Source organism: Hydra viridissima, unplaced genomic scaffold, assembly GCF_058129835.1.
Source record: "Hydra viridissima isolate aposymbiotic clone 2 unplaced genomic scaffold, HvirCarnegie_v1 scaffold_8, whole genome shotgun sequence".
NCBI classification, from domain to species: domain Eukaryota; kingdom Metazoa; phylum Cnidaria; class Hydrozoa; order Anthoathecata; family Hydridae; genus Hydra; species Hydra viridissima.
In genome coordinates, this window is record NW_028324307.1 from 15,584,478 (window position 1) to 15,596,481 (window position 12,004).

A 12,004-nucleotide genomic window follows, 5' to 3' on the forward strand; every position below is an offset into this window, starting at 1 on the left:
GTCAGCCGTTTGAAGCTTGCAAAACAGCACGTACACAAGGGTATAAGTTTTTGGTAAAATGTGCTTTGGACTGACGAATCTAAGTTTAATCGCTTTGGATCCGACGGAAAACAATATGGTCGTCGTCCCCAAAACCAAGAACTCAGCCCTCGGTATACTCTTAAGACCGTAAAACATGGTAGTGGCACTGTGGTAGTTTGGGACAGTTTTTCATGGTGTGGTGTGGCCCCGTTGCATAGAATTCAAGAGACAATTGATCAACACATGTACAAATAAATACTAGAAAACGTCATGTTGTCATATGCCGAGGAAAATCTCCCTTTGGTTTGGAAATTTTAACAAGACAACGACCCTAAGCACACCGCCAAAAGTGTTAAAATGTGGTTTAACGCTAAGATGATTGATGTATTGGAGTGGCTCGCACAGTCACCAGACCTAAATCCGATAGAAAATTTGTGGGAGGAAGTTGACAGTAACATAAACCGGTCAACTGCAACAAATTTAGACCAACTTTGGATAGAAATAAAGGCTGCTTGGGACGCCATTACGCCTGAACGATGCCAAAAATTGATCTCGTCAATGGGCTATCGTTGTCAAGCAGTTATTGACTCAAAAGGATACCCCACTAAATATTAATTTACCTCTAATAAAGTTTTCTAAACTATTTATACAAAGAATCTCCGTGGTTTTGGTAGCAAAAGGACGAAATGATAGTTTTGTACAGGGTGTGCTATTTAAATTGCCCGCTTATTCTGTACTTCTAAATTATTTATATGGTTGTACTTTTTTTTTAACTAAGTTACTTTCTTTTCTTACTCAGTAATGTTATCTTCTAAAATTAATATTTTGTTAGGCTAAAAAAGTTTAGATCTCAAAAACTCAGATATCTGGAAAATATATCATTAAATATTGAATATCAATCTGTGCTATTTATTTTGTCGCCACTGTATATATATATATATATATATATATATATATATATATATATATATATATATATATATATATATATATATATATATATATATATATATATATATATATATATATATATATATATATATATATATATATATATATATATATATATGTATATATATATGTATATTCCCATTAAACTGGAAGAGATTAAACTAGGGTTCATCAGTCCATAAAACGTTTTTTCAAAAAGAAAACATTTTAACTGAGGAACATTTTTATAATTCTTTATCAATTTAGTCAATTTTGCATTGAAACAAGAGGTTTCTTCTTTGCAATACAGCCTCGAAGGGCAGCTTCTTGTAAACAATGACGAATGGTTGGGGCTGACACAATTACGTTATACTGTTCTTCAATTCAAAGTACCAACTAATCTAATTCTTACTGGCATTCTACTACCTTCAAAGAACTAGCTTATTCAAAATTCAAAATATCATTCTAGGTACCAGCGATGAGAACTCTGCGGTTCAATACAGTTCTACCAAGCAGTTGAGAACCATGTGTGACCATTACACCATTTAGTTTTTCAGACAGCTTAACAAAGCTTTACAAATGTTTCGTTAAATCAGTCTTTATTTTAAAAGACCAATATGTAGGAAGTTTGCACATAGCTGCATCAGCAGTAAACAAATGTGAAACTTGGCTTTTCAACAACCATATATCCCTGAAGTCTGTTATACGGCTGCACATACAGTTTACCGACCACCACGTATATTATATCATATTGTAATAGTAATACGTCACTACTTCTGATGAAAAAAAGTTTATTATTTATAACCATCGAAAATCATGTACCATCAACCTTAATAAGCAAACTTGAAAGTAGTTTGAATATAAATCAATTGGATTAAAAAGCTCTGTACTTCAATAAAGCCTTCTTTCATCTTGATGATCATTAGAAGAAATGTTGCACCTTTTGTGCGCAGTGTTTTAACAGCGCTCTTCTTTTTAAACTTTTAAAAAAGGAGCTCTGCAGAGTTCCTTTAAACTTCTTAATACATTAGTCAGCTGTGTGCTCTTTTTTATTCGAATTTTATTCCGCAATAATTTAGGTTAAAACAAAATTATAGGATGTGTGATAAGGTTAGTATAATTTTTTTAATATTCTAAATATATAAATTATAGTAAATTGATTTCAAGAATGATTGAGAAATTTTTATTCAATTTGTCATTAACAGAAAAGATCAAACGCCAAAATTACTTTCAACAAAAAGGCTTTATTATATAGATTAAAAGGTTCATAAATGATAAACTTGTATAATTGGATATTCTTAGCAGAAAGATGTCTGAAGTGCTTTTGAATAAGCGAACAACTCAGTAAGGCAGCTACAGTTTAAATGTGCTGACACAAGAGTTTTGGAATTAAAGAATAAGTTTTGAAGGATGGCATATACCACATGTTGGTGGAGAATTCCATTTACTATTAAAAATTGGAGTTTTTCAATAAAATTGCTAATTGAGAACTGGAACGAGTCATAGTGAATATTATTTGTAATGTACATTTAATCTTCTTATAGGCACAGAAAAAACAGTAGAAAAAAGAAAAGCTATTTTAAATATGTTATCGAACGGACAAAACATTTCTTAAACTTCGCATAAACTAGGGTGTTCTAGTAAATTGGCTCAAAACTGTCCTAACTATATTGAAAAATTTAATACCACTGACGATAAAATTGGAAAACCACCGCTAAGGAAAACTTTAACCAATAGGATCGCCAAATTTATAAGATGTCTAAAAAAATCCTTTTTTAACTTCTAATGAAATAAAAACGAAAAAAAAACAAAAAAACCTTCAAGCATTCTTAAAACTGGTGGCCTGTGTTCGACATTAGTAACTGCAACTGGTTTAAAGCCTGCATTAAAAAACATCGGTCAAAGAGTCTTGAGATTAACAATTAAAAAAAACATTATTTTTTTTTGCTTAATTTGACTTTATTCATTGTTTTTAACTTAATTCATTCTCTTTGAAAAGTGATGCATTCACTCCAGCGTTTTTATAACATTTTAAGGATTTATCGAGATTTATTTAGGGTTGGGAATCCCGGGATCCCGAAATCCCGGGATTCCACGGTTTTTAACAATCCCGAAATCCCGGAATTAAGCATTAAATCCCGGGAGTTTTTTGAAATCGTTTTCTGTTGAACATTCTTAAATTAAAATTTCTTCGCTTAATATTTGACTACTTTCGTATTGAAAATTCCTGAATTATTTTTTTCGTTCGATTGCAATTAAATTCGAACTTTACAATATCGAAATTCTTGCGGTTATGTTTTTGAATAAAGTTGGATTAAAGTTATTTTAACAATTGAAATTGGATTGCAGTTACATTCTTAAAAATTTGTGGTGCTTAATCGCATTTATTCAAGTTTCTGACAACTTTTTATCTCGAATAAAAGCTATCTGTTTGCGACTATTTTATAGTACAAGTTTTAATAAAAAATAAAATTGCTGGTTATTTGAACAGTAAATTTTCTAAAACTATATTGGCTTCTTACATGGAATATGACAAAAAAAGTAATTCTGCTGTTTGGAAACATTTCTTAAGAGAAGAAAAAGGGCAAACAGCAATGTGTAAGTCTACTGACTGCAAAAAGATTTAAAAAATTGGAGGTGGTTCAACGAAAGGTCTCCATACGCACTTACTTTCCGTCCATAAAATTAACTTCACAACAACTACTATTTCAGCAAACACACGAGATGAACCACCAATAAAAAAAAAAAAAAAACGTTAACCAATTATTTTCCGATATTGGAGCGAGAAGGAAAATCACTTCCTGCTACACTTGCACAATTAACAGCCCTTGATGGGATTTCGTTCAACGTGATATGCCGTTCTAGTGATATACGTGCAGGTCTTATAGCTACAGGATTCAAAAGTTTACCCACAACAGTCAACACTGTGCGTAAAATGGTTGTAGATTACAGCAAAAGAATAAGGAGTTTTTTTTTATTACTGATATAGCTAGCAAAAAAAAATACCTGAATTCGGTGTAGGAGAAAGATTTTGATGAATGGACATCACTGCGTAACCGTTACGAACATGAATATTAATTTACATGCACAAAATTGTCAGTTCTGGAGCCTAGGCTTAATTCGTATAACGGGATCAATGTCTGCAGATAAGTGTATTGAGCTATTAGAACAAAAGCTTGCACAACATGGACTTGATTTGAGAAAAGATATTGTTGGTATTATGACTGACGGAGCAAGTGTGATGAGAAAAATTGGGAGAATATTACCTGTAAATCAACAGTTATGTTTTGCCCATGGTGTGCAACTGGCCGTTATTGAAGTACAATATCAAAAGCAGGATATAGAAAGAGAAATAGATCAGCAAGACGAAGGCGAACAATCAGATATAGAAGACGATTTTTCAGAGAGTAACTCTTGCGAGGATGATGATTTTTCTGACAACAATAAAAGCAACAGTTTAGGGCCTTTGCCGTCGGGACTCTAATTTGTTTTCAGCCGATGTTGCCATAACTTTTATGTAAAAAAAACTTAAAGATGCTAACAACATTATAAGTCAAAAGTTGCCTTCATCTCTCGTTCTTCGAATGCAACAAAGGCGTACCGATGTAAGTGGGATCCTTCAGTATCTGCACAATGGTAGAACCAACATTAAGTCCGAATCTGAAATAGAGCTAGTAACAGTTCCGACTCCAATAAAATGTCGCAAATTATTAGTTGAGTTACTTGAAAGACTAGACGCTACAAATCCAGCTACATTATTAACAGCTTATGAGTCTGAATCAGAAGTTGAACTTTCTGTTTCAAATGAGGCACTACTCGAAATTGTTTCTGATTCTTCTGACTCTTCATTTGAATCTGTTTCTATTGCTCTTAAAAAGAGTAAAAAAATAACAGACGAACTTAATAAAGCTATAAAAAAAAAGCACATTTGCCCTGCATACCAACTCGATGTGAGACGTTATCGATGAAAAATCAAAAGGAAATTACATATGTTTATTATATCTACAAAGACAACGATTTCTTTATAATTTAATAATTAAGTATGTATAATATTAACAAACCAAAGAATTTCCTTGTAATTTGATAGTTTTTCTAAACATACTTTAAATTTCTTATTAATTTCCTTAAAATATTTCTAAAACAATATGTTAAAATCTTTCAAGAACAGGTATTTAAAAATCCCGGGATTAATCCCGGGATCCCGGGAATAGGTAAATGCAATCCCGAAATTCCGGGATTTTAAATATAGCACGGGATTACAAACCCTAGATTTATTATGACTTAATCATTTGTTCCAAAACTAACTTTCTAGAACATTTTTTTGATACTGGTAGTATTTGCTGCGAGCCAGATCTGGTGAGAAGGGTTAGTTTTCTCATCTTAACCATCAAGTTGTGATCGTGTTCGTGTTATGTTGGTAAAAGAGAACTTTCTTCTTCGCCTTTATTTGGACGTTTCTTTTTTATTTAATCCTTAGCTCGGTACAGTAGCGCTATGCAATACACGATAGCTTTCGCTTTTGCAGATAATGCATGAATATTATGTCCTGTGTTTCCCAAAAAACACTCGCCAGAACCTGTCCGGCTCTTGTATTTTTTGCCACTTAGGATGGCTTTCACCAGTTGCTTTTCACCTAACTGATAAAACATGGATCAACCATTACACTCTGGAATATCGTGGTGGATCCATGTTTCATCTATTGCCATGTACTGACGCCAAAAATTTTGTTTACTCCCCGTAAACAGCTTCAAACACTGTTCTGAGTTATCAACACATTATTTTTGTTTCACAGTGAGCAGCAAACGCTGTAGTGTCTAACAACTTGTAGCAGGTGAATGAATCCAATAAACAATACCTACATTGGATTCATTTTTGCCTCGCTGTCTAATAAGTAAATGCAAGATTTTTTTTCGGCCTGAAATTTCACAGTCTGCAATGTGACCACAATAAAATGAAGCCAACACTGATAACAAAAAGCCACCAAAATAAAGTTTTTGTAAGAATGGCAAAGATAAAATTGTTCAAGGTATTATATATTTATTTACAATACTCGTTTCATAAGAAGAATTGTTTAAACGTTTGTTTATTCATAAACCTAAAGTTTCATAATTGTGAAAAAATAAATTGATTTATAGACTAAAATTATTAGATTTAAGTTAATTATAAGATTATAAGATTTAAGATAATCTTAAATAACTTTTTTATAATTATAATTAAGTTTTAGACCGGTTATATGACCAATGTTTAGTTAATACAAAAACTTCTCATTTGTGAAAAAATTTTTTTAAATTTTGCAATAAATTCTAGTTTAACAAGTTCCAATATTTGTATTTATCTTTAAGTGAACCACCAAAAAAAAACTTAAGTTGACACAAAAATCAATTTTATAAGCTCTCAGATGACTTGTGTCAGACGATTAAAAAATTATTTTTCCTTTTTTAGAAGGAGGCAGTTTCACTACTCATAAAGGATTACCTCTTGAAAATAATAAAGTGCCTTTATTATTTTCAAGAGAAACTGAGCATAAAGTGTTAAATATGTTTACCATTCTCTATCCGGATAGAGAGATTTTTTATGAGTCATCGGAAAATTCAACAATGAAATTGAGATTGGTTTTGGTTTACGAGCTTTAAAACGCTCACAAGCTTTAAAACGCTCACGAGCTTTAAAAATCAAGCTAAACAGAGGAGAAGCAAACATCAAGCAAAAGAAAAATAAGGTGAAAAAGTGTGAGAAAAAAAAAAAAATTCTGATCTATGGCGATGATAGAAACAGTTGCCAAAAAGAGGATAGATGAAGTAGCATAAACATCGTTTGATTTTTTAAATAATCAATCAAGCCAAGATATCAAACTTTTGAAATTCTTGTACTGGTCAAAACAAAAGTTAGACAGTTTTTTATTTCCTTGGATGATCTATTTTGTTTTCCCAAAAAGGTCATTTTTAAATGGAGTATGACAAAAACATAGGTTTCATTAAATGTAAATCACAACCTTCCGATTGGCTTGAGATTTCCAAAAATACGCGTTCCAAATTCCAAAAAGAATCCAACTCCTTTCCATAATGTTGAACTCAACCAGTTTATGGTAAAAAAAAAAATAAAAAATTTTTAAATTCCTTTCTATAAAGTTGTACATAGAAAGTCTCTTCAAGAAACATTTTTTACTGTTAGTTTTCAAGAAAAAATGTCTCGTTAAGACTCATAGAATGGTTCCAAGTTGAAAATTTACACAAATGTGAGGAAGTAAATATAAAGTTTCCACAACAAGAGCCACAATAAATTTGTTGAGATGAAATCAAATTTAAGTTTTTCATTTTTGCAACTTTTTTCTTTTTAAACTTTTTTGAAATAATAGTCTCTACATATTTTCTTATGTTTCAATATAAGTGTCCTAGATATTCGAAAACGAAAAGTGCCCTTTCAAGACCTAACGGTTCATTTACCAGGTGATGTAGAGTTCGACATTTTCTGTGATCAATATATACATAAGGGTGTTGTGTGGACAGTTACAAAAGATTATGCAGACAATCTATCAAATATGGCTTAAAGTTGTAATGGCTGGACATCTCGAAAAAGACTTTTCTTTGATCATAACATCTTCAGTCAGTCTGACTATAAGGCAAATTCCGTTATGGTGTATACCATGGACTTCAGACAGAACTAAAATTGACTTCTATAGTTAGGCAATGTCTGTGGCTGTCACAATGACGGCTCATGTTGATTTAATACAAATCTGTTTGCTGGGTTCCAAGTTTGTTATGCAAAAAGTTGGGAAATAGATAGGTATTAAAAAAACTCTAAAGTTTTAAAGCAGGACTGAAGCCTAAGTCTAGAAACAGAAGTTCAGATTAAAACCAAAACAAAATATTTGCTTCTTTAGAGTTAATTGCAGTAAATTTAAACAACCACTTCATTAGTTTTAGGGCTGGCAAAATGCTGAATGAATAAAGTTTACAAGAATTATTCTCACTTTTAGATCAGACCCTGTTCAACTTCAAATCTGAGATGTTAACACTAGAAGCCCCAGGTTTTTTACATGCCTATAAACGCTAAAGTAGGTTGATCGATCCAACTTAATCGCAACTTAACGCACATCTCTTAATGTGTTATGTAGTTTATTCATTTTTCAGTAAATAATATCAAAATAAGTTGTAATCATACATTGGAACGCAAAAAAAAACTACGTTTTGCGTTTGCGTTCCAAAATAAAAACTCACACGCAAATTCAAACGCATTTGACGCAATTTATTGCGTTTAATTAAGTAAACGTAAACGCAATTTACGCAAATAACTGCATTTACGCACGCATTTAATACGCAACATACGCATATAAAATGCGTTTAAAAACGTAACTCAAACGCAACTTACGCGAATAAATGGGTTTGCAAACTTGACACAAACGCGACTGACCTAATCTATTTTAAAAAATGTGTCTTTTTAAGAAAACGCGAATCGTTAAATAATTACTTTTTACTTTTTAATTCAAAGATATAATATAACTTTTTATTTAAACCGTTGCGTTATTGTTGAAACTATTGCATTATATATTCATTTTATTTTTGTGCTTTTCAAGTTCAAAAAATATATTGTCTTTATATGATAAGTTTATATTTCACTATCTGAGTCATCGTCGTCCGAAAAATTATTTAAACTTTCAAGAAGTTTTAAGTTTACTTTTAACAATGAGCGACTGATAATCAGATCAGCTGTCATGTTGCCTCGTCTCTTTTCACATACAAAACCAGAAGTACTAAAATATCTTTCTATAAAAGCTGCTGATGATGGAATATTTAGTAAGATAACAAACAGCTTTCGTAACATTGGCATTTTAGAATTTTTGAACCAAAAAATATAAGAAGGATACACAGATACAGCAAGTCCTTTCTCTTCAATTGCTTAAACAAGTAAAGTTTTTCTTTTTCGATTTCAAGTAAATAGAGTTGTAAATTAGGCTTCCGAGCTTCTGGCCAATAGTTATCATCTAGCATAAATCCGCTGAGCGAATCAGTTTGCTGATCATTTGAACTCAATCGTTCTTTCGCATGTGTAAGCTCACATCCTGGTTGCGATTCTAAAGCACTTTGATAAATTTGGCGTAAAGAATTTCAGAACTTCGTGTAGCTTTTCTACTGCTCCTAAATAATTTTGGGTTGCGATACAAACTTTAATATAATAAATTAATATGTAAAAGTATTTAAATTTTTAAACTAGGTTTTTAAGAACTAGTTTTTAAACTAAATTCTACAACTTTTTCTTTGTCTTAATTAAATAATAAAACCTAATAACTAAATACCTTTAACAAAAAATTGACAATCAGGTCTAAAGAACCACAATTTAAGCTTTGAGATATTCAACAGTGATGCTACTTGATAAATTCCTGAGTTAAGTTCGTACTCAAACTTTAATTTAAAAGAAGAAATTAACAAGTTAGCAAATTCTTTTCCATTTCCTTGTAATACCATTCTACTCCATTTTGAAATCATAATAGTCAATGCAGACAAAACATCAGCAACCGATGAAAGATTTTTTTGTACAATTAAGTTGAACTGGTATGCGGGAAGAAGGATTTGTAGGTATAGTTCAATCTTATCTAATTCAATTGGGCATTGATTTTCCGGATCGAATGCATTTCTTTTATAAGCACTTTGAAAACTCTGTAACATTAGGAAAGCAGCTGACCAACGAATTCCATCACAGCTTGTTTGTAATTTAGCTTCATTATTTATGTGGTATTAAACGCTATTTATAGATTGATTGATGCTTCTTGCGTACTTTGAAAGCGTCGCAAGTAAACGACACATATACTTTTGTTACTTAATAGCGATTCGTACAGCGATGTTTGTTTTATGAGCTGCGCAAGAAAACCGCGGTAGTTTTGATGTTCCCAATTCAATTTCAAGATCTTTAATTAGTTCAGCACTATGAAGATCGTATTCGTTATCTTCGTTAAAGTCATAAGTGATGTTTACTTCCTCAGCTGTTTTGGTTAACTGAATAACATTTGTAAAAGTAAGCTTCCTTGATTCAGTTAATAGCACTTCAAGAAGTTCATCAGAGGTTTGAATTTCAATATTTAAGACTTCATCTTCACATATTTTTAGCTGCTCATTATCTGCTTCTTCAATATAAAAGGCAACCTCTTGGTTCAGCAATGGATCATTTTCAAATGCACTATCGCCTCCTTTCGTCTCTTCTACTCTATCTTCTTGAGACTTTACAAATAATTGCTTAAACAGTCTGACAAATGAGCTCCCTTCATCACATGTAATAGCTATTAAATAAGTATAACTTAAGTAATCAATAAATTCATTGTGTTTACAGTAATTAAAGCTATAAAATTAAAAAAAATTACCATTTATTTTTGATTTATTGAAGGTAAAGGTATTTATAATCTTTTCAATCCCTAATTTAATATTTTCTGCATTGTGACGTCCCGTCATCTGTTCCATACCAATAATGATGATTTCTTTTTTTAAATCACTGTTCGGTAATGTTGCACCAACTGCAATAAAGTCCAACATTTCAGGAGATGTCCATATATCACTAAATAAAGTGACAACCAGGGCATCGTCTAATTTTTCGTTAATTACGTTTGATAATTTTGCCATCGTTTCTGGTATCAAGTTTTCTCTAAAACTATTTGCACAAGGAAGTGGAACTTTGACTATTTTCCTCAAAAAGGGATTATTAAATGCATTAATCGAGCAGTTTGATGTAATAAAGAACTTGATAGCGTTCAAAGTATCGGCATCTAGCACGTTTCGCTTTTTATTTGATTTGTTTAGTGTATCGTATGAGTCAAACCACTTACCCAAAATGTCATGATGTTTTCTTTGTAAACGCTTCTTAATGTTGGATGTTCGACCAACACGAGCTGTAAACTTTTGATTACACAATATGCAGAAAAACTCAACATCATTTTATGATTTATTTATTTGAGTATCAGATGTAGTGAAATGAAGATATGAAGTATACTCCTAAAATATATAAAAATCATACGTATTATTCGAAGACTCTCCCGATAATGATGTCAACGCAGCGCTTGTTGTCTGTATAATAGATTTCGTCGTTTTTGTAGGATTTACAGATCTTGTTCTTTTTGAAATTGCTTCTCCAGATTTAGATGCAGACGAACTTTGAGATAAATAAGGTTGCAATCGCAACTGTTGTGATTGCAATATATCTTCTTCATGTCGCTTTTTTGAACTAGACTTTATGATATCCTCATGATAGATTTTACTCTTGCGAGATTGATGTGTCATATTAAATTAGATATTTATGAAACGATTTAGTAAAACTTGGTTTTGTTTCCTAAACTAATTTTTTTTATACTTTTATGTATAAGCTGCATACCATAAGGAAATGCCTATAGGAACTTCCTTATGCTATTAGGAAATGCCATTAGACATATCCCTTAAAACAAATTATTACGTGTTTAACATGTTTTTAGTTCATTTTATAACGAATTTAAAAAATTATTATTAATTAAATTTGTTAAAAATGATATTTAATTTCTCATTATAATAGCTCCTTTTAAAATTAGTGTATTATGTTTTTAAATTGAGTGAATATAGCCAGATTTTTATAATAATTAAAATGAGCTTGCTAGTTAAAGGTATTAAGCTATACTTTTTTCTAAAAATAGTTTTGGTTAAAATAATAGTACTACTACTAGTAAATGAGAGTTCTGGGACAAAATTATTTTTTCATCTTTGTTGTGAAAATTTTGATAATTGCGGGGTAAAAATTTTCTGGAGCAAAAAAAAAAATTTTAAAAAAAAAATTTTAAAAAAAAATTTCAAAAAAAATTTCAAAAAAAAATTCAAAAAAAAATTGAAATTTTTTCTTTGCTAAAAAAAATTCCAATTTTTGAAAAGGTCTTTAAATTTTCCATTGCAAAAATTTTATTTTTTATTTTTTTGTTTGGTCTTGTTCTTTTTTTGTTTGGATGAGTGATTTGAAAATTTCAATTTTGCGCCACTGGGCTCCATTATTTTTTAAAATTTTAATGGGATCCTGTATTTTAAAACTTCGAAGTTTTCCATCCTCATTT

At 30.9% G+C, this 12,004-nt stretch overlaps 1 protein-coding gene across 1 annotated transcript; it reads right to left on the bottom strand.

Annotated features, from left to right (window-relative positions):
* Positions 1-8,451: 8,451 nt before the first annotated feature.
* On the bottom strand, positions 8,452-11,251 carry LOC149885315 (uncharacterized). The gene is made up of 2 exons (XM_090094797.1): positions 9,245-11,251; positions 8,452-9,086 (listed from the first exon to the last, which is right to left on the bottom strand). The coding sequence occupies exons 1-2, from the start codon at positions 9,612-9,614 to the stop codon at positions 9,004-9,006; spliced, it is 453 nt and encodes a 150-aa protein (XP_089950923.1). The 5' UTR covers positions 9,615-11,251; the 3' UTR covers positions 8,452-9,003.
* Between the last annotated feature and the right edge of the window lie 753 nt (positions 11,252-12,004).

What these genes read in the sequence shown, in the direction of transcription:
- LOC149885315 (XM_090094797.1), bottom strand. Translation starts at nt 9,614, where the DNA reads ATGTTACAGAGTTTTCAAAGTGCTTATAAAAGAAATGCATTCGATCCG. An exon ending in TTGTCAATTTTTTGTTAAAG is followed by an intron (nt 9,087 to 9,244) that starts GTATTTAGTTAT and finishes AAAATTATTTAG; the next exon opens with GAGCAGTAGAAAAGCTACAC.